The sequence below is a fragment of the Lampris incognitus genome, chromosome 12 (genome assembly GCF_029633865.1).
Source record: "Lampris incognitus isolate fLamInc1 chromosome 12, fLamInc1.hap2, whole genome shotgun sequence".
Taxonomy (NCBI): domain Eukaryota; kingdom Metazoa; phylum Chordata; class Actinopteri; order Lampriformes; family Lampridae; genus Lampris; species Lampris incognitus.
In genome coordinates, this window is record NC_079222.1 from 55,912,682 (window position 1) to 55,940,647 (window position 27,966).

General features: G+C 49.5%; 2 protein-coding genes across 3 annotated transcripts in view; one reads left to right on the plus strand and one right to left on the minus strand.

The window, feature by feature from the left end:
- LOC130121777 (cyclin-dependent kinase 9) overlaps positions 1-482 on the minus strand; it is a 45,948-nt gene extending 45,466 nt beyond the window's left edge. Inside the window, exons 1-2 of one of the 2 annotated variants that reach the window (XM_056290663.1) lie at positions 420-482; positions 181-294 (exon numbers count right to left, since the gene is read on the minus strand). In XM_056290663.1, the coding sequence (XP_056146638.1) occupies positions 181-294; positions 420-460 (155 nt within the window). In that variant the 5' untranslated portion in view covers positions 461-482. Of the gene's footprint in view, positions 1-180; positions 295-419 lie in introns of those variants that run through there. The other variant, XM_056290665.1, reaches the window with a different exon arrangement.
- A 709-nt stretch (positions 483-1,191) lies between these two features.
- The window catches only part of dpm2 (dolichyl-phosphate mannosyltransferase subunit 2, regulatory), a 60,507-nt gene continuing 33,732 nt past the window's right edge, over positions 1,192-27,966 (plus strand). Inside the window, exons 1-2 of the mRNA XM_056291090.1 lie at positions 1,192-1,245; positions 17,388-17,477. Coding sequence (XP_056147065.1) covers positions 1,243-1,245; positions 17,388-17,477 — 93 coding nt within the window. The 5' untranslated portion in view covers positions 1,192-1,242. The remainder of the gene's footprint in view (positions 1,246-17,387; positions 17,478-27,966) is intronic.

The window sequence follows — 27,966 nt, forward strand, 5'->3', positions numbered from 1 at the left end:
CTGATAACGGGTCGGTGGGTGCGGGTTTTATAAAACCCTGACCCACATCACTACTGCCTACAGTAAGCTTATGTGACCCCCATAGCATTAGCCTAGCCAGCAAACTGTCATCCCCGGTTTACATGAGCCAGAAGAACCAACATCCAGGACATGATTGCAGATCAGGAAGGTCTTACTCACCCGAATGTCCCCTGGCCGATTTTGGCGAGCTTTTCATATTTGGAGAACTCGTCACAGAAAGGAAACTCAACCCCGTCGTAGTATTTCGACATGATGGCGGCCTCCCGGTCTGGCCTACATAGAGACACTTCAGGAGACTTCACTCGGATTTAACACATTGATATGATGCCACCAATGTAAACAATGAACTGCAATCACAATGATATAATAACACGATAATAAACCAATAATACCCATACTTTTCAGCCCCGACAGCGTTGCTGGCCTTGTCCCGTTGCATTTCCGTCTACTTGAGGCTCCTGCGTCACTACTGCGTGATAATGATGATGATGACGAAGGGTACAGTCGTCTTCGCGCATAGGGAGGGGAAGTGTTAGTCGCCCACTCTCCCAAACTATGCTACACCCAATATGAAAATTAAAATATCAAATGGTAAATTAATTATGTTTTACTCTACTACTGGGGATGATTATAGATGACATTTTCAACCAACATTAAAATAAAAATAAAAAATGGTAAATTGCGTTTTTACTCCACTACTAGAGATGGACACAAATACGTAAAACAGGATCTTTTTTCCCGATTACAAATACTTGCTCATCAAATGTATCAAAATAAAATACAAAATACTGATATGAGAAAATGTATTTAATTAAAATACAAGTAATTTGAAAATACAAAAACATTCTGTACAAATTGATATATTTTAGGCAGTGGGTATATGCCTACCTCATGATGATAATGTGTCTGTAGCGACAGAAAATGAATTGATTTATTGTTGCTCTGCACTTTACTACCCTGAGAGCAGGATAAGCGGTTTGGATAATGGATGGATGGATGGATGGATGAATGGATGGGTGGATGGATGGATGAATGGATGGACGGGTGGATGGATGGATGAATGGACTGATAGTTATTATATAGCCCGAGCCATTTTCCGGTCCAGAGGGTGGCAGTAATACACCTGAATAGTTGTTCGCTAACCACCATTAAGCTACAGATGAAGAAGAACAGGAACAGGAACAACAACAACAACGGCGACCTAAGTAATATCTGTTGGAAATGGTAAGTCATTATTCCTTGAATTTTTAATGAAGCCGTAATGGCAGCTAATGCATAAAAATAGACACAACCACTTCCATAAATCCCTCGATGTGAAGGTTAATGCTGAGCTGCCACGATCTATGTCGGAAACCCGTTAGGGTGCTTAATTTTATCTGCTAGCCCGTCCAGGTAGTTTGCTGGACCGTGGAAAAGATGGTTTCATATGTATAACTCGTCACATATTCACATCCAACATCTACAGCCGACGTTAGTGTTCTGATCTGTTATTCCCACCTATATGCTTATTTAGGTGTTATTAATTATAAATGATTAGGCACACCGTTATTACACAATGCCTAACGTGGCTTGCTTTATTCCACCGTATTGCAAGACTACCTGAATAATATTCCTCGCGCTTCTCTCCACGTCAACAGGTGATGTCACATACATACGGGTGCCCTTACATGCCAAACCGGTACATGACATCCCTCCTTTTCTGGGAAATAAACTTCAGGTTAATTTCAATTCAAAAATATGAACCCATATAATGACAGTATCAAAACATTCCTAACCAAAACACATACCACACATTCTGTATGCTTTCACCTTAATTAGAACCATGGATTAATTCTCCATTAACACATATTCACTTATGAACAGTCCGTAAACATATAAGACCTTTTAACATGTTAATTTCACATTTGCATCATCAAACAACAATCGTCACTGAACTTGACCCAACAGTTTTTTTTACATTTCTCCAGTCTATGTCATATCATAATCTGCCAGCCTCGATGGCAAGCGTCTCTCTCTTGGAGGCCTGTCTGCCCCCGGCCGGGGTGTCATTGCTGGTGGTGCTCCGCTCTGCGTTTGGAGCACCCAGTATCTCTCTGTTTGATGTGCAGTCCTCGGCATCCTGTGATGCTTCTGCTCCCTACGGCAGGTGTCTCCTGAGTACTGGTGTATCGCTTCACGAATGTTGTGTTCCGTGTGTATCTGGCTCCGGTTGGAGATTCGACAACAACTTGGTTTCCTGATTTGCTCACCACCTTGTGTGGCGTTGTGTTGAATAGTGTTGTCAGTTTATCAGTCTTTTCTTGTCTCACCAGGACCGTGTCACCGACATTGACATCCGAGTACCTGGCGTGACGCCGTTCGTCTGCATAGATCTTTGATTGTCCTTTCTGTTCTGCATCTCTGTCTCTTACCTCCAGCTCAGCGTGTGCTGCTGTGATGCTTGGCAGCTTCCCCCTCATCTTTCTTTTGAAGAGCAACTCCGCGGGACTCTTCCCTGTGGTCACGTGATCGATGCTCCGGTATACTGTCACATACCTTCTGAGTTCTCGCTTCCAATTGAGTCCATCTGAAACAGCGATGCGAATCCTCTTCATCAGCGAGGCGTTTTGACGTTCTACCTCGCCGTTCGCCTGCGCCCATCGTGGCGTTGTTTTCACATGCTTGATTCCGTTGGTGTCACAGTACTCACTGAACTCCTCTGATTTGAACTGAGGACCCTGGTCCGACCTCAGTGTGACGGGAAGTCCATGTCGACTGAAGATTGTCTCTAGACTGTCTATCACTTTTGACGTGGTTGTGGACTTTAACGCGTCATACTCATAGTAGCGGCTGTAGTAATCAACTACAACTAGAATCGAGTCACCTGTCGGCAGGGGTCCGAGTAAGTCAATGGCAATATCTTGCCAGGGCCCCTCTGGTAACTCTGTTGGTCTTAACGGTTCCGGTGCGTCTGGCCGAGCAACAACTTGACATGACCTACAATGTCTCTCGGCTGCTCTGTCCATTGTTGGCCACCAGACTTTGCTCCTGAGGTGCTGTTTAGTTCCGACAATTCCTAAGTGTCCTTCGTGTGCTAGTGAGAGAGCGCGTGCCCGCGGTACTTGTGGCAGCACAATACGCGTTCCACGTAGAACCAACTGTCCTATTACACATAACTCACTAGTCACCGCGGCATATGCTGCGCACTTCTCAAAGTGTCCACTCTCAATAGCTTTACGCACCTCGATCAGCTCCTCGTTGTGGGCTGATGCCTCCTACACCTCGCGGGTTGTCAGTGCTCTGGGTGTGGCACTCACTGCAACGAATCTCACGTACTCGTCGGATCGGTGTGCATGTTTCTGTTTCAGTGCGCTGTTCCCCAGCAGACGTGATAGTGGGTCTGCTATGTTCTTTTTGCCCGAGATATGTACTACTTTAAAATCATAAGGCTGTAACCTTAGGACCCATCGCTCTATACGAGCGCATGGTTTCGAGCGTGGGCTGTAGATGGATTCAAGAGGTTTGTGGTCTGTAACCAAGTCAAATCGTCTACCATAGATGTATGGGTGTAACCTTTCACACGCCCATACCAGACCTAAGGCCTCTTTCTCTGTCTGAGAATACCTGCGTTCACAGTCGGTTAGACCACGACTGACATAACAAATGGGAACATTTTCTCCATTCTGGGTCTGTACTAACACTGCTCCTAATCCCACTGGACTAGCATCTGCAATGATTTTGGTCGGTGCATCTTTGTTAAAGTAGGCTAGTGTCCCTGCTTTGGCTAAGCCCTCTTTCAGCGCCTCAAACGCTTGTTTCTGTTCTGGACCGAATTCAAACGGAGTGTCCTTTCTTGACAGGCGTCGCAGCGGCTCTGACACTGTTGCAAACTGTGGAATGAATCTGCTGCTGTAACTTACGAGCCCGAGGAAGCTTCTCACCTCCGATGCGTTTTCCGGCTCTCTCGCCTCGCTCACGGCTCTTACTCTCTCCTCTGTAGGACCGATTCCTTTTTCAGACAGCAGGATTCCCATGAAAATCAGTCGATCCATGTTGAACTGACACTTGGCAGGGTTTAGCGTCAGTCCGCACTCCTCCAGTCTCCTCATGACTGTGTGTAGTCGCTCGTTGTGTGTCTCCTCATCCTTAGCGTGGACTATGACATCATCTGAGATGTTCTCCACACCTTCTATACCAGCCAGTGCAGCGGCGATTTCATGCTGGTACTGTTCGCTGGTGGAAGACACGCCGAAGATGAGTCTCTTGTATCTGTAGACTCCGTTGTGGATGGCGAATGTGGTGATTCCGCGTGATTCTGGGGTCATTTCAAGTTGGTGGTAGCCCCACTTTAAGTCCAGTTTACTAGACACCACCGATCCATTCATCCTTTGTAGTAGCTCATCCACAGTGGGTATTGGATACCTCTCTCTGATGATGGCAAGGTTTGCCTGTCGCATGTCTAAACACAGTCTTATTTCTGAGTTTGCCTTGGGCACGAGGACCACTGGATTTACCCATGGTGTTGGTCCATCGACCGGTTCTATTATGTCTAGATCTAGGAGCTCTTTTATCTTGGCCTCCACAGGCGCCCGTAGGTTGAAGGGTATACGCCTTAGTGGCTGTGCTACTGGTGTCACCTCTGGGTCTATGTGTAGCGTTATCTGTTTTGTTTTCAGCTTCCCTACCCCCTGAAATATAGTCGGGTACTGCTGCTGAAGTGGTTGGTTCATGTCTCTGACGGCTGATATGTTGGCACCTATTTTCAGTACACCTAGTTTCATGGCCAACTCTTTTCCTAGTAGTGGTTCTCCATCACCTCTGATTACTATGAATTCTGCTTGTTCACAGCGTTCTCCTATTTTTACTTTGCATGTGAACGCCCCTTTAATGGGTAGAGGTTGGTTAGATGAATAGGAAAATAGTTTCCTTCCTCTCTGACTTTAAACCCTCCCAGGTCTTTTCGTCTATCACATTGCAAGTAGCCCCGGAGTCGACAAGCATCTTCAAGCTAACTCCTCCCACATTTATGTTGAGCCTATCTGACTTGTTTGTATCACTCAATACAGAGGCATAATCATGTTCTTCTATCTCTATTTTATGCACTTTTTCCTTTCCTGTTGCACCTTTTGTTTTGCATTGCTTTGCGAAATGGTCTCTACCATTGCATTTGCGACACGTTTGGCCGCGCGCGGGACAATTGGGGTCTTTCCCAAAGTGGTCTGAATGTCCACATCTAAAACACGTTTTGTCCATTTTGTCCGTTGTTCCTCTATCCGCGCCCGGTCTCCCTTGTCCTCTTTTCTGATATTTCCCTCCTTTCTGTGAGACACGACTCACAGTCGCCTCTGCTTTCCCCTCCCTCACAGACATCTCCGCCATTTGTTCTTCAATTTGTTCACACTGTGCCGCCAGCTCGAGAGCGCAAGCAAGCACCAAACCACGCGCCTCCTCGAGGAGTCTACGGCGAATATAACTTGACGTGCATTTGCTTACAATTGCATCTCTAATCTGATCGTCTGTGTCTCCACTGAAACCGCAGTCTTTTGCCGCACGTCTCAAGCGTGTAGCGAATTGTTGTACTGTCTCCCCCTGATTCTGGGAGATTTTCTGAAATGTCTGGCGGGCGAATGCAGCATTTACCTGAGGCACGAAATAGCTGTTCAAAGCTGCAACAGCGGCATCATAATCAGTCACCTCTCCGGTGCCGTCCAAAGTTGAAACGATGTCCTGTGTGTCTGGACCTGCGTGATGCAGAAGACGTGCTGCTCTCCGGCGCTGCTTCACTGCATCCTCGGTGTTATCCTCGATGATCAGACCTTTCCCATCAGCAAACAGTTCAAATGACATTAGCCATCTTGTCCACCGCGGCCCCAAAGTCGCCGGGTCGGAGTAGCAATCAAACGTCGGTACGCATGCTGTCTTTTCCATGCTGCCGCGCTAGCTAGCTAGCTACAACTGTTAGCTACACTTCAGATCTAACTAAACGTTACGAACCTTATCTCATCACTTAGCTTAGGCTCGGTACATCACTCGTCGCCATTGTTCTGATCTGTTATTCCCACCTATATGCTTATTTAGGTTTCATTAATTATAAATGATTAGGCACACCGTTATTACACAATGCCTAACGTAGCTTGCTTTATTCCACCGTATTGCAAGACTGCCCGAACAATATTCCTCGCGGGTGCCCTTACATGCCAAACCGGTACATGACAGTTCGCCTCTTCAGACCGTAGTAAAGACGGTTTCATATTGATAATTCATCACATATTCACATCCAACATCTACAGCCGCCGTTAGCCTCTTCCTGACCGTAGTAAAGACGGTTTCATATTGATAATTCATCACATAACTCATCACATATTCACAGCCAACATCTTCGGCTGACGTAAGCCTCTTCAGACCGTAGTAAAGACGGTTTTATATTGATAATTCATCACATATTCACATCCAACATCTACAGCGCCGTTAGCGTCTTCTGACCGTAGTAAAGATGGTTTCATAGTGATAATTCATCAGATAATTCATCACATATTCACATCCAACATCTTCGGCCGACGTAAGCCACTTCAGATCGTAGTAGACGGTTTTATATTGATAACTGATCACATATTCACATCCAACATCTACAGCCGCCGTTAGCCTCTTCAGACCGTAGTAAAGATGGTTTTGTAGAGGAGCTCAAGCAGGAGTCGTGACAACTTTCTCTTTCGGCTACACAACGTGCACCATTTTTTCCTTCCACCATTACAACAAAAAACCCGCGCAGCGGAAGTGTGTCACTGTAAACCCGAACCGAGGAAACAGCAGCTGTAAACTAACGTTCGTACTACCTCAATAAGGGGAATTATGTAGCCCCATAACCACTACACACGTCCCCCCAGGATTCGCCTTAATACGAAAAGTCAGTGTGGCGAGGGGGGCGGATCTCTCTGCCCCAACGGCTCCGCTGAACAGGAGCTGGGGGCTGGTTAACCGCAGGCAAAGCAGCAGAGTCCCCATAGCTGGACCGGGGAAAGGGAGGGGCTGGGGAAGCAGGGAGCGGCTCGCCGGGGGAGGGGGGCAGAGCCGGGGGGGCGCCCCCGCCGTGGGGGCAGGGCAAGACCAACAAGGCGGTCTAAGTCCAGATGAGCAGGCTTGAGGCGGTCCACAGAAACCCGCTCCAGCCTGCTGCCAACCTCCACCACAAAGTGCTTATCTCCAGTGTCCCGTACCCGAAATGGGCCGTCGTAGGGTGGCTGCAGGGGACCGCGGTGCGCGTCGTGACGGATGAAAACATACTCCGTCGACCGCAGCTCCGTGGGGACATAGGACTGAGAGCCGCCATAATGAGAAGTGGGAACCGGTGCAAAAGCCCTGGCTTCCTCCTGCAGCGCAGTCCGTTGGCATCTGGCAGACCAGGGAGCTGTGGCGGTGGGAAGGAAATCCCCCGGGCCCCGAAGTGGCTGTCCGTAGACCAGTTCGGCGGATGAGGACTGGAGGTCCTCCTTGGGAGCCGTCCTGAGTCCAAGCATGACCCAAGGCAGTTTGTCGACCCAGCGGTCGTCCTTGAGGGTAGCCCGCAATGCGGCCTTCATCGAGCGATGGAACCTCTCGACCAATCCATTCGCCTGAGGGTGATATGCTGTGGTGCGATAGAGCCTCACCCCTAAACCCGCGGTGATCTCTTCCCAGAGCGCTGACGTGAATTGCGGCCCTCTGTCCGAGGAGAGGTCAGATGGGGTGCCAAAGCGGGCGACCCAGGTTCCGATGAACGCTCGGGCAACCTCAGGCGCTGTCGTGGACGAAAGCGGGACGGCCTCTGGCCATCGCGTGGTCCTGTCGACCATGGTGAGCAGGTATGTGAAACCCCGGGAGGAGGGTAGGGGGCCTACCAGGTCCACATTCACGTGGTCGAACCTCCTCTCAGATACCGTGAAAGGTATCAGGGGCGCTTTGACGTGCCGGAGCACTTTGGAGCGTTGGCACTCCACACAGGTGTCAGCCCAGTCCCTCACATCCTTTTTGAGTCCATGCCAGACAAACTTTGCCGCCAACAACCTCTGTGAAGGCTTTCTGCCAGGGTGAGACAGCCCATGGACTGCGTCGAAGACCCGTCGCCTCCAAGCAGTCGGAACGACTGGTCGGGGCTGACCCGTAGAGACGTCGCACAGAAGCGTGGCGCCGGCGTCGTCGAAAGCCACATCCTCCAACTGCAGCCCTGTGTCGGCGGTCCTGCGTGCCTGCACTCCTGGGTCGGCGGCCTGGTCAGCCGCCATCTGGCTGTAGTCGAGTCCCAAATGGGCGGCACCAGCGATGGCTCAGGAGAGACAGTCAGCGACCGGGTTGGACTTCCCAGCGACATGCCTCACGTTGGTGGTAAACTCTGAGATGTAGGCCAACTGTCGCTGCTGGCGGGCTGATCACGGCTCTGCCACCTTGGCCATCGCGAACACCAGCGGTTTGTGATCGACGAAAGCCGTGAACTGACGGCCCCCCAGTAGGAAACGAAAGTGCCTAACAGCGAGGAAAAGGCCAAGCAGCTCACGATCAAAGGTGCTGTATTTGCGCTCTCTCAGGTTCAACTGCTGGCTGAAGAAGGCAAGCGGCTGCCGCTCACCCACTGCTCGTAAACCGCGCCGACAGCGTAGTCCGAAGCATCCGTCGTGATGGCAATGGGCGCTCCAGACACAGGGTGTGCCAGCATCGCCGCGTCAGCCAGGGCGGCCTTCACATCCTTAAAAGCCGTGTCCCTCTCTGCAGACCAGTCCACAGCGTGTTTGGGGGCTGTGCCCTTCAGAGCCTCATATAGGGGGCGGAGGAGATCGGCAGCCCGGGGGATAAACCGGTGGTAGAAGGACACCATGCCAATGAACTCCCGGAGGGACTGGGCCGTGTGTGGGCGTGGAAAGTCTGCGACGGCCTCCACCTTAGATGGAAGGGGGGCCGCCCCGTCCTTGGTGACCCGGTGGCAGGAAGTCGATGGTGCTCAGACCAAACTGGCATTTGGCCGGGTTAACTATCAACCCGTGCAGGCTGAGTCTCTCGAAAAGGGCTTTGAGGTGGGACAAGTGCTCGGACACGGAGGTGCTAGCGACCAGGATGTCATCCAGGTACACAAAGAGGAAAGGCAGGTCCTGCAACACTGAGTCCATGAGGCGTTGGAAGGACTGCGCGGCGTTCTTAAGCCCAAACGGCATGCGCAGGAACTCGAACAGTCCGAACGGAGTTGTCACAGCCGTTTTGGGGACATCAGCGGGATGGACGGGTCACTGGTGGTATCCACGGACGAGGTCCACCTTGGAAAAGATCACTTTCCCAGCCAGGTGGGCAGAGAAATCTTGGATATGAGGGACCGGGTAGCGGTCCGGTGTTGTTGCGTCATTGAGCCGACGGTAGTCACCACATGGACGCCACCCACCGCCAGGCTTAGGCACTATGTGGAGGGGTGAAGCCCTCCGGCTGCTGGAGCGACGGATGATGCCGAGGCGCTCCATGTTCTCAAACTCTGCCTTGGCGACAGAGAGCTTGGTCGGGTCGAGGCGCCGAGCTCGGGCGTGCACCGGCGGGCCGGTGGTGACGATGTGGTGCTCAACCCCACGTTTGGTCGTAGATGACGAGAATGTGGGCTGAGTGAGGTCAGGGAACTCGGAGAGAAGATGGAGAAACACGTCCTCATTGGAGAGCATGCTGGACAGCCTGCCGGAGCCTGTATCGCTGAGTGCACATGCGTGTGAAGCGAAGGTGACGGCGTCAATCAGGCGTCGATTCCTGACGTCCACCAGCAGCCCATGAGCACAAAGAAAATCTGCACCGAGGAGGGGAAATGCCACGTCGGCGGTGACAAAATCCCAGCTGAACCGCTGTCCGTTAAAACACATGTCAATGTGCCTCGTGCCGTACGTACGGATAGAGCTGCCGTTAGCAGCTTCCATGGGAGGGCCGTGAGCGCCCGACAGGGCGTCCACACTCGATGCAGGTACGACACTCCTCTGCGCCCCAGTGTCGCATAGGAAACGCCGCCCCGAGATGGAGTCTCGCAGGAAAAGTAGCCTGTTGTCCTCCACGCCGACGCCCATGGCCACTAGTGAGCGCCGGCCTTGGCATTTCCCGACGAGCTGAAATTGCACGGGGAGGTGCACTTTTTCGCCTTGGCCCCGAACGTTGCATGGTAAAAGCACAGGCCGGGCTCCTGTCGCCGACCGGGGGTTGCCGCGGCGACCACCATGGAGTCACCAGGTGGTGGTGTGTGGGGGTGGGCAGGGGTGAGCGCGGACGCGCAGTGCTGCTGTTGGCTGGCCAGGAAGAACTTGTCAGCTTCTTCAGCTAGCTTGCGGCATCAGTAATGCTGGTGTTAGCCAAAGCAGTCCGCACCTGAGCAGGCAGTTGTCGCAGAAATAGTTGTACAAAGAGGAAATCAGGTGTGTGCGCCGGTCCCAGCGGATTCAGCATTTTATCCATGAGCTCGGATGGCTTGCTGTCACCCAAGCCTTGCAGAGAAAAGAGGCGGTGGGCCCTCTCGGCGTCGGAAAGTTCAAAAATCTTCAAGAGGTGGTCTTTGAGCCCCTTGTATTTGTCTGCCGCCGGAGGATTTGTAAGGAGACTCACCACTCTAGTTGGAGTCGAACACCCGAGCGCCGATACCACGTAGTAGTATTTAGTAGCATCATCCGTTATTTTGCGGATAGCAAACTACGCTTCCGCCTGGGCGAACCATGTCGTTGCCGATGACTCCCAGAACTCTGGTAATTTGAGAGAAACCGCGTTGATTTCGTCAACCATGTTCGTTCGAAAGATTGTCTCTGATAACTACCAAGAGACAAACGTCGGGGTCACCAGTGTAGAGGAGCTCAAGCAGGAGTCGTGACAACTTTCTCTTTCGGCTACACAACGTGCACCATTTCTTCCTTCCACCATTACAACAACAAAAAACCCGCGCAGCGGAAGTGTGTCACTGTAAACCCGAATCGAGGAAACAGCAGCTGTAAACTAACGTTCCTACTAGCTCAATAAGGGGAATTATGTAGCCCCATAACCACTACAGTTTCATATTGATAATTTATCAGATAATTCATCAGATATTCACGTCCAACATCTACAGCTGCCGTTAGCCTCTTCAGACCGTAGTAAAGACGGTTTTATATTGATAACTCATTACATATTCACATCCAACAGCTTTAGTCGCCGTCTTAAGACCGTGGTAAAGATGGTATAATATTGATAATTCCTCACACGTTTACATCCAACATCCTCAGGCGACGTTAGCTTCTTCAGACCGTAGTAAAGATGGTTTACTATTGATAATTCATCAGATATTTCATCACATATTCACATCCAACATCTTCAGCCACCCTTAGCCTCTTCAGACCGTAGTAAAGATGGTTTTGTAGAGCCGAAGGAACGGAGAAGACCGTAGGTTCACACTTTAGCCGTGTAGGCAACTTTCTTTAATCAACGGTAAATCAGAGAGACAACAAAACCACAGCTTGACTCAGCGGAGGCGGCAAGAATAATCAGAAAACTGGCTGAACAACCATAACTGAACCCTGCGTTAACCTGCCAGGGCAACCCTGACTTAACCCTTAGTTCCTGGGGTGAATTCTATCCCCAATACGTGTCCACCACATGAGCCCCCCTAGAATTCGCCGTAGTAATCGAAGTCAGGCAGGCGGCTCCGGGTAACAGGGGCCGGAGTGTCTCTGGGAGGCATTGACGCGGGCCTGTGGCGGTCGGCCTGAGGAGCAGAAGAGGCAACGCGGGCCTCCACGGGGGGAGGAGGCGGAGCCGGGGGACGACTGCGACGAGGAGGTTGGGCTAACTCCAACGGCTGCGTCAAGTCCAGGTGTGCGGGTTTAACTCGGTCCACTGAAACATGTTCGGCCGTGCCCCCAAAATCCACCACCAGGTGCTTAGTTCCCCGTTCCAGGACACGGAAGGGGCCGTCATAAGGGGGTTGCAGAGGGGGGCGGTGTGCGTCCTGATGGATGAACCCGTAGTCCGCTGACTGCAGACCTGGGGGCACCTGGGACACCGGAGCGCCATGTTGGGCGGTAGGGACGGGTGTGAAAGCTCTGACTCCGTCCAGCAAGGAGGCTCGTTGGTCCACAGCTGACCAGGGACGCGTTGCGTTGGGCATGAAATCGCCTGGGACTCGCAGCGGCGTGCCGTACACCAGCTCCGCAGAGGAGGCTTGTAAGTCTTCCTTCGGGGCGGTCCGCAGGCCCAGCATGACCCATGGGAGCTTGTCGACCCAGTTGCAGTCCTTGAGAGTAGCCCGAAGCGCAGCCTTCATGGACCGGTGGAAGCGCTCACATAGGCCGTTCGCCTTAGGGTGGTAGGCGGTAGTGCGGTGAAGCTTGACGCCCAGAGCCTCACCCACAGCAGTCGGAAGGCGTACCAAAACGTGAGACCCACGACCCAATAAAAGCCTGGGCCACATCAGCAGACGTCGTGGATGTCAGGGGAACAGCTTCAGGCCAGCGCGTAGTCCTGTCCACCACAGTGAAGAGGTAGGCTAACCCATGGGAGGGGGGTAGGGGACCAACCAGGTCGACGTGGACATGGTCAAATCGTCTCTGCGGCACTGCGAAGCGTTCCAGGGGCGCCTTAATGTGGCGGTGTATCTTAGCCCGCTGACAGGCAACACACGAGTCGGCCCACGCTTTCACGTCTCTCTTAAGTCCCTCCCACACAAACTTAGCAGAGGTCAGGCGCATGGATGGCTTACCGCCTGGATGAGAGAGGCCGTGCACAGCTTCAAACACGGGGCATCTCCAGCTGTCCGGGACGATGGGCCTGGGCTGTCCTGTGGAGACGTCACACAGGCGGGTGACACCTGTGTCGCTGAAAGGAACGTCCTGCAGGCGGAGCCCCGTGTCGGAGGTCCGGAGACGGAGGATGCTCGGGTCCGTGGCCTGGTCAGCGGCCATCTGTGCATAGTCCAGGCCTAGGTGGACCGCTCCAATCACTGCCCTAAAGAGGCAGTCAACTACCTGGTTAGACTTACCAGCGACGTGCTGGATGTCGGTAGTGGATTCCGAAATGTAGGAGAGTTGTCGCTGCTGGCGAGCGGACCATGGCTCGGCCGTCTTGGACATGGCAAACGTGAGGGGCTTGTGGTCCACGTACGCAGTAAACTCGCGGCCCTCTAGCAGGAACCGGAAATGCCGGACGGCGAGCCAGAGACCGAGGAGTTCCCTGTCAAAAGTACTATACTTGCGCTCTCGGGGTGTAAGCTGGCGACTGAAAAAGGCCAAAGGCTGCCAAGCCCCCCCCCACCCACTGCTCGTGAACCGCACCAACAGCATAGTCCGATGCATCCGTGGTTATGGAAATAGGCGCTGTAGGTGACGGATGCGCTAGCAGGGTAGCCTGGGAGAGCGCAGCTTTAGTCTTGGTGAATGCACGGTCCCGCTCTGCTGTCCAGTCGACCGCCTGGTTGGGGGACTTGCCTTTCAGCGCCTCGTACAGTGGCCGGATGATAAAGGCGGCTCGGGGAATGAAGCGGTGGTAGAATGTCACCATCCCGATGAACTCCCTGAGCGCACGAGCTGTTTGGGGGCGCGGAAAGGCCGCCACCGCTTCCACCTTTGAGGGCAGGGGGACCGCCCCGTCCCCAGTGATGCGGTGCCCGAGGAAATCAATGGCCGTCAGCCCGAACCGGCACTTCGCCGGGTTGACGATCAACCCATGCTGGCTGAGGCGTGTGAAGAGGGCGTGAAGATGGGACAGGTGTTCTTCCTCGGAGGCGCTGGCGATGAGTATGTCGTCCAAATAGACGAAGATGAAAGGAAGGCCACAGAGCACTGAATCCATCAGCCGCTGAAAGGACTGGGCCGCGTTTTTGAGTCCAAATGGCATTCGTAGGAATTCAAATAGGCCGAATGGGGTAGTCACCGCTGTCTTGGGGATGTCCGAGGGGTGCACGGGAACTTGATGATAACCACGGACCAGGTCGACTTTTGAGAAGACGCGTTTGCCAGACAGGTTTGCAGAAAAGTCCTGGATATGCGGGACAGGATAGCGGTCGGGCGTGGTGGCGTCATTTAGTCGGCGGTAGTCCCCGCATGGGCGCCAACCTCCATCAGGCTTAGTGACGATGTGGAGTGGGGACGCCCACGGGCTGTCAGAGCGGCGGATGATCCCCATGTGTTCCAGGTGCTCGAACTCAGACTTGGCAATGGCGAGTTTGGCGGGATCGAGACGCCTGGCTCTGGCGTAGACCGGGGGCCCCTTCGTAGCAATGTGATGCTCCACCCCATGCTTAGCGCTGGGTGCAGAGAAGGTAGGCTGGGTGAGGTCAGGGAACTCAGCGAGGAGGCGGCTGAACTTGTCTGCCTCTGAGAGAGAGTTGGCTAGACCTGCATAGGCCGCTTCCCCCCGCGTACATGCGAAGGAGGAGAAGGTTAAGGCGTCGACCAGACGGCTGTTCTGAATGTCCACTAGCAAACCGTAAGCGCACAAAAACTCAGCTCCGAGGAGGGGAAGCGTTACATTGGCCATGGCGAACTCCCACGTGAAACGTTGTCCACCAAAACACAGTTCTACAGACCGCACGCCGTAGGTGTGGATAGGGCTGCCGTCAGCCGTCGCCAACTGGGGGCCCCGCTCCCCGCCCATGATGTCGACGTCAGTAGCAGGGAGCACGCTTCTCTGTGCGCCCGTGTCACAGAGAAATCGCCGACCAGAGATGGTGTCGAGGATGAAGAGTAGCCTGCTCGTATCGCCAACACTCATGGCCACTACTGAGTGTTGGCCCTCTCGTTTCCCGTCGGCCTGTAGTTGCAGGGGGAACGGCACCGTTTAGCTTTCGCACCAAATCGAGCGTGGTACATACAGAGTCCAGACGGCTTGTACCGGTCTGACGCTGTGGCGCCACCGTCGGGCCACGCCCGCGATGTCGGCGGGGGGCCAGTGAAGGTAGGAGCCAGCACCTCGGCATGGGAGGAACGTTGTGTAGCGACGAAGAATCGGTCAGCCTCCTTTGCCAGCTCACGGGGATCAGTGATGGTGGAGTTAGCGAGCGCAGTTTGGACGTGGGGCGGCATGTTGCGCAGAAACAGCTCCATAAACAGGAAACATGGCTTTTCTTGACCCAGTAGGTTTAACATCCTGCTCATTAGCTCCGATGGTTTGCCATCTCCCAAGCCCTGAATTGCGAAGAGGCGACGTGCTCTCTCCGTTGTTCACAGTTCAAAAGTTTCAAGGAGATTTTTAAGTGCGGCGTATTTACCATCGGCCGGTGGGTTGGTTATGAAACCGCTTATCCTGGAAGCCGTAGCGCACCACAGCGCTGCCACTACGTAGTAGCACCTGGTCTCGTCTGCTGTTATGTCTCTGAGCGCGAACTGTGCCTCAGCCTGCGCGAACCATGTAGCCGCGGAAGACTCCCAAAACTCCGGCAGTTTAATTGCAACGGCGTTCGTAGCCATAATGTGTGTGGTTTCAGAAAACTTATCCGAAAACCGACGTCGGGGTCACCAGTGTAAAGCCGAAGGAACGGAGAAGACCGTAGGTTCACACTGTAGCCGTGTAGGCAACTTTCTTTAATCAACGGTAAATCAGAGAGACAACAAAACCACAGCTCGACTGAGCGGAGGCGGCAAGAATAACCAGAAAACTGGCTGAACAACCATAACTTAACCCTGCGTTAACCTGCCAGGGCAACCCTGACTTAACCCTTAGTTCCTGGGGTGAATTCTACCCCCAATACGTGTCCACCACAGTTTCATATTGATAATTCAGTAGATAATTCCTCACACGTACACAGCCAACATCTTCAGCCGACGTTAGTCTCGTCAGATTGTAGTAAAGATGGTTTCATAGTGAAATTCATTAGATATTCACAGCCAACATCTACAGCCGCCGTTAGCCTCTTCAGACCGTAGTAAAGATGGTTTCATATTGATAACTCATCACATATTCACATCCAGCATCTTTAGCCGCCGTCTTAAGACCGTGGTAAAGATGGTATAATATTGTACCGAATTCGGGGGACAACGCAACCACAGGAACTACCGCGGCCGGGAAGCGAACCCGTATCGCCCGCACCGCAGGAGACATCGCTAACCGCTCGACTAAAGGGTCAGACCCGCGAGCCAGCGGCCAGCGTGTCTTCTTATCCATGCACGTTACACTACCCCCCTCCTTCGGGAAGCGCGTCCCCGCGCTTAAGCATTTCAGCTCCTTCACGCGTCAGGGCGCATACGCTTCCGATGGTCTTACGGTCGCTCCATCCCACTTCTGACACCAATGTAGCGAATTCGGGGGACAACGCAACCACAGGAACTGCCGCGGCCGGGAAGCGAACCCGTATCGCCCGCACCGCAGGAGGCATCGCTAACCGCTCGACTAAAGGGTCAGACCCGCGAGCCAGCGGCCAGCGTGTCTTCTTATCCATGCACGTTACACTACCCCCCTCCTTCGGGAAGCGCGTCCCCGCGCTTAAGCATTTCAGCTCCTTCACGCGTCAGGGCGCATACGCTTCCGATGGCCTTACGGTCGCTCCATCCCACTTCTGACACCAATGTAGCGAATTCGGGGGACAACGCAACCACAGGAACTGCCGCGGCCGGGAAGCGAACCTGTATCGCCCGCACCGCAGGAGGCATCGCTAACCGCTCGACTAAAGGGTCAGACCCGCGTGCCAGCGGCCAGCCTGTCTACTTATCCATACACTTTACAATATTGATAATTCATCACACGTTTACATCCAACATCCTCAGCCGACGTCAGCGTCTTCAGACCGTAGTAAAGATGGTTTCATATTGATAATTCATCAGATAATTCATCACATATTCACATCCAACATCTACAGCCGCCGTTAGCCTCTTCAGAGCATAGTAAAGACGGTTTTATATTGATAACTCATTACATATTCACATCCAACATCTACAGCCGCCGTTAGCCTCTTCAGACCATAGTAAAAACGGTTTTATATTTATAACTCATCACATATTCACATCCAGCATCTTCAGCCGCCGTCTTAAGACCGTGGTAAAGATGGTTTCATATTGATAATTCATCAGATAATTCGCCACATTCACGTCCAACAACAAGTGTAAATGTGTTAATTAGAAAGTCATCTGGAGGAAAAAATACCCAACTTCTCCTCTAGATTTGTTGGTGTCAAGTCTTCGGTATTAAGATATATGTTGAAAGCTCTGATGACTACCACTCGCAGCAAGAAGCTGTGCTACTGCGCTGAATTGATAAGATGTGGCTTCAACACAAACAGCTCAGCTGCGAGACTGTGAGACGTTAGCCCCAATAGTTTACCCTTTCTCCAAGTCTCCATGTTCTCTTACTACAATGTTGACTAACTTGACCTGTTCAGTAATTGTATGCATGGTTTTGTGTGCTTAAATCATCTTAGTAAGTTTGTCTTATCAGAACGTCTTTGTTTTTAGGCTACTCTGACGGATCAAGCAGTTGGTATGAGTCTGGTGGGCTTCAGCCTCCTGTTGTTCATATACTACTCTGTCTGGGTCATTGTCCTGGTAGGTGTCATTTGTTTTACCACAATTCTAGCCTGAGAGAAACCTTTACATCTGTTGAACCACCATTAAGGCTGATTCAGAAAGCTGAGAAATCAGGAATCAGGAACAACTTATTGTCATTTCTTTCATGTACTTGCGTACACAAAAGAAACAAAATTTTGTTTCCCCCAGCCCACAGCAGTGCAACACACAAGATAAAAACACACATCCAAAACTTCCAAAAACAACAACACACAAACAGTTAACAACATAGTCCACTCAGTGCAACACAGTCCAAAAAATCCCCGTCCAGAGAGCGAACGCCAGCCAGGATGACTGTCAGAACTCCTGGTCTGCATGGGCTAGCAGTTAGCTTGGGCTAGCAGTTAGCTTATCCTGTCCCACTTCGGGTGCAGCTCCAGGCAGGGCCATGGTCCCCGGGCCTACCGGATACAGCAGACCAGGCTCCCTCAGCTGATCCAACACCATCTCACTGCACTCCACACAATGACACTAAAACACAGTCAACGCTAGGCAAGGCCGCCGCCAGACCGCCCTCAGTGTTACCGGAATTGCCAGTCTGCATAGGCTAGCAGTTAGCTTAGCCTGCCCTGCTTCCGCATCCTGTCAGACCGCCCTCAGTGCTTCCTTTTCATGCGCAGCTCCAGGCAACGCCATGGTCTTTGGGCCCACCGGATGCGGCAGACCAAGCTGTCCCAGCCGATCCAATGCTAGCTCTCCCAGCCATTTAACGGGAAAAAAATCTTAACATCAAAATAAAAACTTCACAAATGACACAAACTGGACAAAGACACTGCATAGTCAGTACTGGGTGAAGCCGCTGCAAACGTGAGTTTGCGCCGCCATCTCCCTATTTCTGCAAAGGAACGGTGTATCTGTCACCATGTAACCATGCTCATGGTTTACGGACAGTAGTACAACCTAAATGTGCTGTTTCTGCAGAGGAGCAGTATATCTGTCACCATGTCACCATACACATGGTTTACGGACAGTAGTACAACCTGTATGTGCTCTGTAATTAGTGCTCTGTAATTATTAAAGGCCCATTCCAGTTAAAAACAGGATTTCCCGGGCGTCCGGGTAGCGTAGTGGTCTATCTGTTGCCTATCAACACGGGGATCGCCGGTTCAAATCCCCGTGTTACCTCCGGCTTGGTCGGGCATCCTTACAGACACAATTGGCCGTGTCTGTGGGTGGGACGTTGGATATGCAGGGTCCGAAATTAACATTCGCCACCCGCCAAATGTGAGTAGATTTTCTGATTGGCGAGTAGATCTCAGAAGCCTACCCGCCACATGGCGAGTAACAAAAAAGTGAAATCCAACCACTTAATCCCCCCATCGCTCTCGCTCTCTCTCTCTCTCTCCTTAACAACAGCAATAACATAGCAACAACAATAACAGAAATTAACCAACCAAAGAGCATTAGAACAATAACATAACAACAACAATAACAGAATCTAATCAATCAAAGTGCATTAGAATGTTGCTAGACGCTACTGGCGGGTAACATTACACACACACTCGAGAGGAACAACGACAGCAGCACCCGTCAAACTCGGTACTAGCCTACTCTATTATTCTAACTAATGTTAGCGAGCAACACCAGTTACGTGGCGATATTTAGAAGGCGCAAAACCACCATCAAAAAGACAACCATGCCCCGAAGAGGAGGAAGAAGCCACCATCACCACCAAACCGAACAAAAGAAAGTTTAGTGAAAAGTGGAGGTATAACGATAAAGGAGCTGCGAGAGGCTGGCTGGAGTATAATGTACAGACCGTGATAATGAGTTGCTCCATTTGTCGCCAGGATGCCAAAAACCGTAGCAATTCATTTGTCATCGGTAACAAGACTATGAAGGCAGAAAACATCAAGGAACATGAGACCTCCAGAGGTCACATTACCTGTATGAATGCCTCTCGGGCTCAATCGGAGCCTGTCCTCGCAACATCCTCCATAAAGGCGCTAATAGCCATGTCCGAGCAGACCAGCATGAGAATGCAGAACATGTTTAGGACTGTGCATTCCATTTGCAAGAAGTCGAGACCACTCTCTGACTTCGAATGGATGTGCGAGTAAGTGAATTTAGTTGCCATCTCAAAATATCCTTATACAGCGTAAACAAAGTGCTGGCTGTTGCTTATGTTAGCCAGCTAGCACTAGTATGTGACACCTAGCTTGCACTAACGTTAGCTGTGTGCTAGCCTCAACACCATGAAACAGGTTAAAACTGACTGGCGGTCCAAGGGTCCGCGGTGGTGTAGCGGTCTAGGCATCGGCTTTGTGTCGATGCAGTTGCCCACGGGGCACCGGAGTTCACGCCCCAGTCTCGCCGGATCCGACTATGTCCGAACTCGGCGAAGCAGCAATAATTGGCAGCGCTGTCTTTGGGAGGGGGGCGGAGTCGGCTTGTGTTTGTCTCTGCAACTCCTGACTTCCTCATACAATACCACACCTCCTCTCTTGGCACCCTGTCGTATGCTTTCTCTAAATCTACAAAGATACAATGTAACTCCCTCTGGCCTTCTCTATACTTCTCAATCAACATTCTCAAAGCAAACATTGCATCTGTGGTGCTCTTTCGTGGCATGAAACCATACTGATGCTCGCTAATCGTCACCTCTCCTCTTAACCTAGCTTCTACTACTCTTTCCCATACCTTCATGCTGTGGCTGATCAACTTTATACCTCTGTAGTTGCTACAGTTCTGCACATCGCCCTTGTTCCCGAAAATCAGTACCAGTATGCTTCTTCTCCACTCCTCGGGCATCCTCTCACTTTCCAAGATTTTGTTAAACAATCTAGTTAAAAACCCCACTGCCATCTCTCCTAAACATCTCCATACCTCCACAGGTATGTCATCAGGACCAACTACCTTTCCAGTCTTCATCCTCTTCATAGCTGCCCTCACTTCCTCCTTGCTAATCCACCACACTTCCTGATTCACTATCCCTATATCATCCAACCATCAGCCCCTCAAAGTACTCCTTTCACCTTCTCAGCACACTCTCCTCGCTTGTCAGCACATTTCTATCTCTATCCTTGATCACCCTAACTTGCTGCACATCCTTTGCAGCTCTGTCCCTTTTTCTAGTCCTTTTCTCCTTCCTTAGTGTCTAACCTGTCATACAACTCACCATACACCTTTTATGTTCTTTGCCTTTGCCACCTCTGTCTTCGCTTCACGCTGCATCTCCTTGTACTCCTGTCTACTTTCTTCATCTCTCTGACTATCCCACTTCTTCTTTGCAACCTCTTCCTCTTTATAATTTGCTGTACTTCCTCATTCCACCACCAAGTCTCCTTGTCTTCCCTCCTCTGTCCTGATGACGCACCAAGTACTTTCCTAGCTGTCTCCCTCACTATTTCTGCAGTGGTTGCCCAGCCATCCGGCAACTCTTCACTACCACCCAGTGCCTGTCTTAACTCCTGCCTGAACTCCACACAACAGTCTTCCTTCTCCAACTTCCACCATTCGAACTTCAGCTCTGCCTTCACTCGCTTCCTCTTCTTGGTCTCCAAAGTCATCCTACAGACCACCATCCGATGCTGTCTAGCTACATTCTCCCCTGTCACGACCTTGCAGTCTCCAATCCCTTTCAGTTCGCGCCTTTTACATAAGATATAGTCCACCTGTGTGCACTTTCCTCCACTCTTGTACGTCACCCTGTGTTCCTCCCTCTTCTTGAAGTATGTATTCACCACAGCCATTTCCATCCTTTTCACAAAATCCACCACCATCTGTCCTTCCACATTTCTCTCCTTGACACCATACCTACCCATCACCTCCTCATCACCTCTGTTCCCTTCACCAACATGTCCATTCAAGTTCGCTCCAATCACCACTCTCTCCTCCTTGGGTACCCTCTCCACCACATCATCCAACTCACTCCAGAATTCTTCTTTTTCGTCCATCTCACACCCAACTTGCGGAGCATATGCGCTGATAACATTCAGCAATACATCCTCGTTTTCCGGCTTCATACTCATCACTCTGTCTGACACTCTCTTCATCTCCAGCACACTTTTGAAATACTGTTCTTTCGGAATTATCCCTACCCCATTTCTCCTCCCATTTGCACCATGGTAGAAGAGTTTGAACCCACTTCCAATACTCCTGGCCTTACTCCCCTTCTAACTGGTCTCTTGCACACACAGTATGCCTACCTTTCTTCTTTCCATCATATCAGCCAGCTCTCTCCCTTTACCCTCTCCCTTTACCAGTCATAGTGCCAACATTCAAAGTTCCGACTCTCACCTCCACACTCCTACCTTTCCTCCTCTCTAGCTGCCTCAGGAGATGCCTTCCCCCTCTCCTTCTCCTTCGCACAACAGTAGCATAGTTTCCACCGGCACCCTGCTGTTTAGCAGTACCGGTGGCGGTCGTTGGTAACCTGGGCCTTGACCGAGCCGGTATAAAAATCTTATTTATGATCCGCATATCTGATTTGGCAAAGATTTTACGTCGGATGCACTTCCTGACACAACCCTCCCCATTTGTCCGGGCTTGGGACCGGTACTAAGAATGCACTGGCTTGTGCATCCTCAGTGGCTAGGTTAGGGGAGTCCCTCTGCATAGAAAATAAAAACAATAATAAAACTACTACAGATCTGCACTCAATTGAGTGTTTGCCGTTTATCTCCCCTTTTCCGGTGCTCAGACTTGTCCATTAAAAACAAAGCAGTGTTGAGTCCTAACTTATTTGTTCTTCTCAAAATGCTACTTGCAAACTCCTTCCATACTGGGTAATTAAACCCAGTCAAATATTTCTGTGCAATTTGACAATGAAAAGTTGCCACTCTACTTTGTCCATCCATCCATTATCTTAACCGCTTATCCTGCTCTCAGGGTCATGGGGATGCTGGAGCCTATTCCAGCAGTAATTGGGTTGCAGGTAGGGAGACACCCTGGACAGGCTGCCAGGCCATCACAGGGCCCACACACACACACACACACACACACACACACACACATTCATTCCTAGGGACAATTTAGTACGGCCAATTCACCTGACCTACATGTCTTTGGACTGTTGGAGGAAACTGGAGCCCCCGTATGAAACCCACGCAGACATGGGGAGAACATGCAAACTCCACACAGAGGACGACCCAGGATGACCCACCAAGGTTGGACTACCCCGGGGCTTGAACCCAGGACCTTGACCTTCTTGCTGTGAGGTGACCACACTAACCACTGCGCCACCGTGCCGCCACTCTACTTTATTTTAATTTTAATTTTATTACTTTATTGATCCCTGTGAGGAAATTCTTCCTCTGCATTTAACCCATCCTAGCTGTGTAGCTAGGAGCAGTGGGCAGCTGCTGTGCAGCGCCCGGGGTGGTTCGTCTTGCCATGCCTCTCCAGTTCGTGCCATGCCTCTCCAGTTCTCCATGCCACTCCAGTTCATCCATGCCACTCCAGGGGCACAGACAGGAGTATAAACCCTAAAATGCATGTCTTTTTGATGGTGGGGGAGACTGGCGCACCCGGAGAAAACCCATGCTGACATGGGATGAACATGCAAACTCAACACAGAAAGGACCTGGGATGACCCCCCCAAGGTTGGACAACCCCGGGGTTCTAACCTAGGACCTTCTTGCTGTGAGGCAACAGCACTAACCACTGCGCCACCGTGCCGTACTTGCTATGTGTACCAGGCCTTGCCCCCCCCTTGATACATAAAGCACACTTTGAGGTTCCCAATGCATCTTATCCCCAAAAAAATCTATTAACACTGCTTGTAATCGAGAGAGAGAGAGAAACAGACAGACAGACAGACAGACAGACAGACAGACAGACAGAGAGAATTTTTAATTTTAAAACAAGTCTTTATTTAAGAAAATGTATTAACGAAAAAAGGATGACATCTTTTTAACAATATAAACAATATTTGACAACTTACAAATACGTAACATGCATCATACAAATGCGTAAGCTGCATTTATTAACATTCCCAACAATCATTCAACAACAGCTCAAAACATAAAACAAGGGGCGCTAGTGAGCAAGATATGGAGTAAGACGTCTTTTTCGGAGCTCCTGCAGAACTTGACATTTAAACGGCTTTGTTCATTTAAAAACCAATAAATCTCACTAAAACAACCTTAAACATACTAAAACTTAGATTAAGTCAAGAATACTGACCGAATGGTGACAAACCTCTGTAAATATAGATATAACCTGGCGAGGCCTGCAACCCCTCCGACGCACAGTACTTCAAGCAGCCCAAAATCAAGCCTCGCCTACCTGGACTGAAGCTACAGGTATTCAATTGAATTCAAAACTTTATTGCAGCCTCAGGGTCCATAACAGACAAAGACAAATAGGTAAAAGACAATCCCTAGACAATACACAGAGTAAACACAATAAAATTACATAAATAGAACAAGTCAGTGTGTTAAAAGAAGGCAGCAATACCAGTGGTCCCACAGCCGGGATTGGTAGCATGTGGCACTGAATCTTATATTAGTCAGACTGTTGATGATTACATTATCATAGTCATTAATGTGGCAAATACATTTATACATAAGATTTCTTAGAAGAGCCGGAAAGGTACTGACTCCTGCAGCCACAAACATTTCACTTGCACTACTCCATCTAGGTCTTTTTAGCAGTATTCTCATGGCATCATTATAAGCCACTTGAAGCCTCTGTAACCTTGCTTTTTTATAGTTTGACCACAGGTGTGCAGTATAGAGTGTTGTACAATATGCTCTGAACAGAGACATCTTCACACAAACTGAACACATACCAAACTTGCGTGTTTGCTTGGCATTGCCTATAAATATCATCATCGTCTGTCATATGTTCAGTAATATAGTGCCCAAGATATTTCACCAGATTACCACCAGATTATTATCAGACAATTTAAAATAAGGACATTTTAGATGATTGACCTCTTTGGTTCTGCTGATCATGACAACATGACAACACTCTTACTAGCACTGTATATGATATCATGCTCCACACCATACACAGAACATATATCAAGGAGCTGCTGGAGACCAGCACTATAGGGACTAAGAATGACAAGGTCATCTGCATACATAATATGGTTCACCAAGGTATTGCCAGTCATGCACCCAGTGTTACAGGCTTTCAGCTGCTTGGAAAAATCATCAATATATAAATTGTAGAGAGCCCCTGCGCGGCTCATAATAGTGCCAGCCAAGCGCCCCTTCAGGCCAGAGCTCCGGATTGTACATTTCTCCAACCTCATTGCATTCAGCAGATATTTTAAATGAGCCAAATCTACTGTGTACAGAGCCAATCTTTTGACAGATAACATCACGGCCAAGTTTATCTTTAAGATACCCAGACAGAGTGTCAGTGTCTAGGTCTGGTGTGAACTTGGTGGCAAAAACACTCACCAGCTTCGTCTCTATCACCTTGATATTACTCCCAGCTCCGGTACCAACAACATTAACGGATTTCTTTTTCTTGAGTGTTTCTTGAGTGAATAGCAACTTTCGCGGGGTGACGTTTCATGACTTGACTCCACATTGAGGTGCCTGGCAGAGACGTTAATCCACCAGGACCCTCTGCTACCTCAGCCTTCTCCACTTCCAGAGTGGAGACCACTGCTGAAGCTCCCTCCTCTGCCTGTGACCGCCGAAGCAATCAAGTCAGATATTCTATCATCCCCGAGGGAAGATATATCTAAAATAATAAGGGAAGAACTGAAGACTGCATTAGCTGAAGACTTTAATGCCCTGAAAAGTGAATTGCAAGCCGAAAGATCAGAAATCGCTGATAACATAAACACAATCCAATCTGAAATCAATCAAAGGTGGACTTTAAGGACATGGCGGAAGGACTATCGACATGGTCTGATGAAGTGGCTTCGCTAAAAACTGCCATAACCTGCCTTCAAAGCTGTGAAGTTTTGAAATAAAAACTCAAATATCATGAAGCTGCGTTCTGGAATCTTTAGTGAAACTTTGGCATAACGACAATGGTACATCTGCTAGTGCATCTTCTATCCATGGCTACTAACACTGTTTTCCCACCCCACTACTTACGGGCTTAACATGAACCAAGAGTGTCTCACATATACAACACTTAACCTAGAGCATCTCCTTGTGACCAGAATAAACATTAAAACTAACATCAGAAACATGACTAAACATGTTACAAAGCATGGACATTACAAACCCTCCTTTCCTTACATTTTGTTTTTTTAACAATAACTATTAACCAGTCCAACTCAAACTTTCTTTTGCATTATACCTTTAAGTCAGTTCACTTTAGTCAGTGAGGTATGATGGCGATCTTCTGTTTACCCTGACTGGGTATCTCTGAACAGGTGACTGTGGCCCAGGGGGGTTAGGGGCTAAGGGCTCTGGGATTTGTTCAGGGTGGATTTTGGTCCAGTCCATGCCTTTCAAACCACATTGCTGAGAGTGGTGATTTTCAGCCACCGGGAGGATCTTGAAGTGGGATGAGTTTCTGGTGATGACATGTTCATTGAGTTTGGCTGTCACCATGGAGTCTTTGATGGCGATGACCCTGTATGGGCGGGGATTGTAAGCAGGGCATAGCTTCCCTTCCTTCTTTTGACGACACAGGACCCTGTCGCCTACTTTCACGGCCAAAGGAGCAGCATGGTGCATCCTGTCAGCATTGTGTTTCATCCTGTTCTTTGCCACTGCATCTGCTTGTCATAGCTTTGCATCAGCCTGAGACCGTAGCCCTACCCAGTGGAAACCAGGGGACAGACCGCGGGTTATCATTGCCAAATTACACTATGATGGGGACGCTGCGGAGATCCTGAGAAGAGCCAGGGACAGAGCTCCACTCAGTCACAACGGGAGACGGATAGCCATATTCCCCGACTACACCACCAGCATCGCCAAAGCCAGAGTTGCATTCACAGACATGAGGAAGATGTTACAAGGACGACAAGGAGTCCGCTACAGTCTTCTGTTCCCTGCTAGACTGTGAATATCATACAAAAATTAAGAGAAGGAGTTTCTGGGTCCCATAAAGGCCTTGGAATATGTACAGAAGAAAGCCATCCCTGAGATGGAGCAGTAACGGAACACATTTGTCCTGCCCGTATTAAAAGCAACAATATTTTGTGACTTTATCAACGAATGCCATAAAGACTTAAGGGTTTAAACCATGCGTCATCCACCTGGTTCGAATCCTTCTCTCTTTACTGAACCCATTGTTAGACGTCTAAATGCACCAGGTGTTGTAATCCAGAGAAACATAGTGAGTAGTTTTTAGTTTTTATATACTGTTTTGCTTATTTGTTTTGAATGTCAGAGGTTCTGCAGTACCCTGAATAACAGCTGATATCTTTTATAGTTTGGCACACATAAGTACAGACAAATTCTATCTAGACTGTACTTTTTGCTGCTTGTTAATTTTGCAACCCAGGACCAAGTCTCTCCACCCCACCTCACATGACAGTGAGTTTCAGTTCGAACTGTTCTATTGTTTTACTAGTTCTGATCCCACTGTTCCCCCGGGATCCTGCATTAAGAATAAGGACAGTGAGACCACCACAATATTTCTTTATCCAGGTTTTTAAATGGCCTTTTCTAAAAACGAGAATGTATAGTACTGCTGTATTGAGAAGATTTTGTGTAATCCACTCCTTTTTATTTATTTATTTATTTTATCCAATACCCTTTCTCATGCCACAAAAACATACTAGTTATATACATTACCATCATCAAGGGATCAAAATATGAATTATAAACTGTAATTATAGTAATAATTATAAATTGTAATTATAGGATCACTTAAAATTATAAGCTATACTGTTAAAGGTCTTCATAGCCCTGTTAAGAGAAAGACATTTCTAAACCAATTGAAACAAGCGAATTGTCAAGACAGCATTTCTACAGGAAACCTGTCTTTCTGATGGTGAACATGATGAGCTTAAAAAGTCCTGGGCAGACAAAGTATACCATTCTTCATACCAGTCAGGGAGGAAAAGGGGAGTATCTATCCTAATACATAGACAAATCAATTTCACACCAACTATTCTGTCTTCAGCACATGAGTTCTGTGCAGTGCCTAGACAGATAGCTAACATGAACGAGGGACAAAGCTTTCCACTGGAGTTGTTTAATCACTCGTTGCAATTTTGTAAAACTGAAACACACAAAGCACAATGTGAACACATTAAAATAAGAATATTAAACAATTGGGACCTCAATTAACATGTTTCTTTTACAGGTACCCTCACCAGGATCAACATTCACAAAGGTAAGTACAATCCAAATTTCAACATAACAAACTTTTCCTATGTAACAATAAACTATAGCTCTATTAATAGAGAACTTCCTTCCAGTTTCAAATAATGTTGGGTAAGTATATGGTAGGTAAACTACAGAGCACACTAAACAGAACAATGAATGTGATGCACAGCTATCAGCAAGTGAAGTCAGGCTACCATGCACGAGGCTAGGCTAACGGTATATAGCTAACACACACACACACAACAACCGACATAACGTTAAACACTCATAGA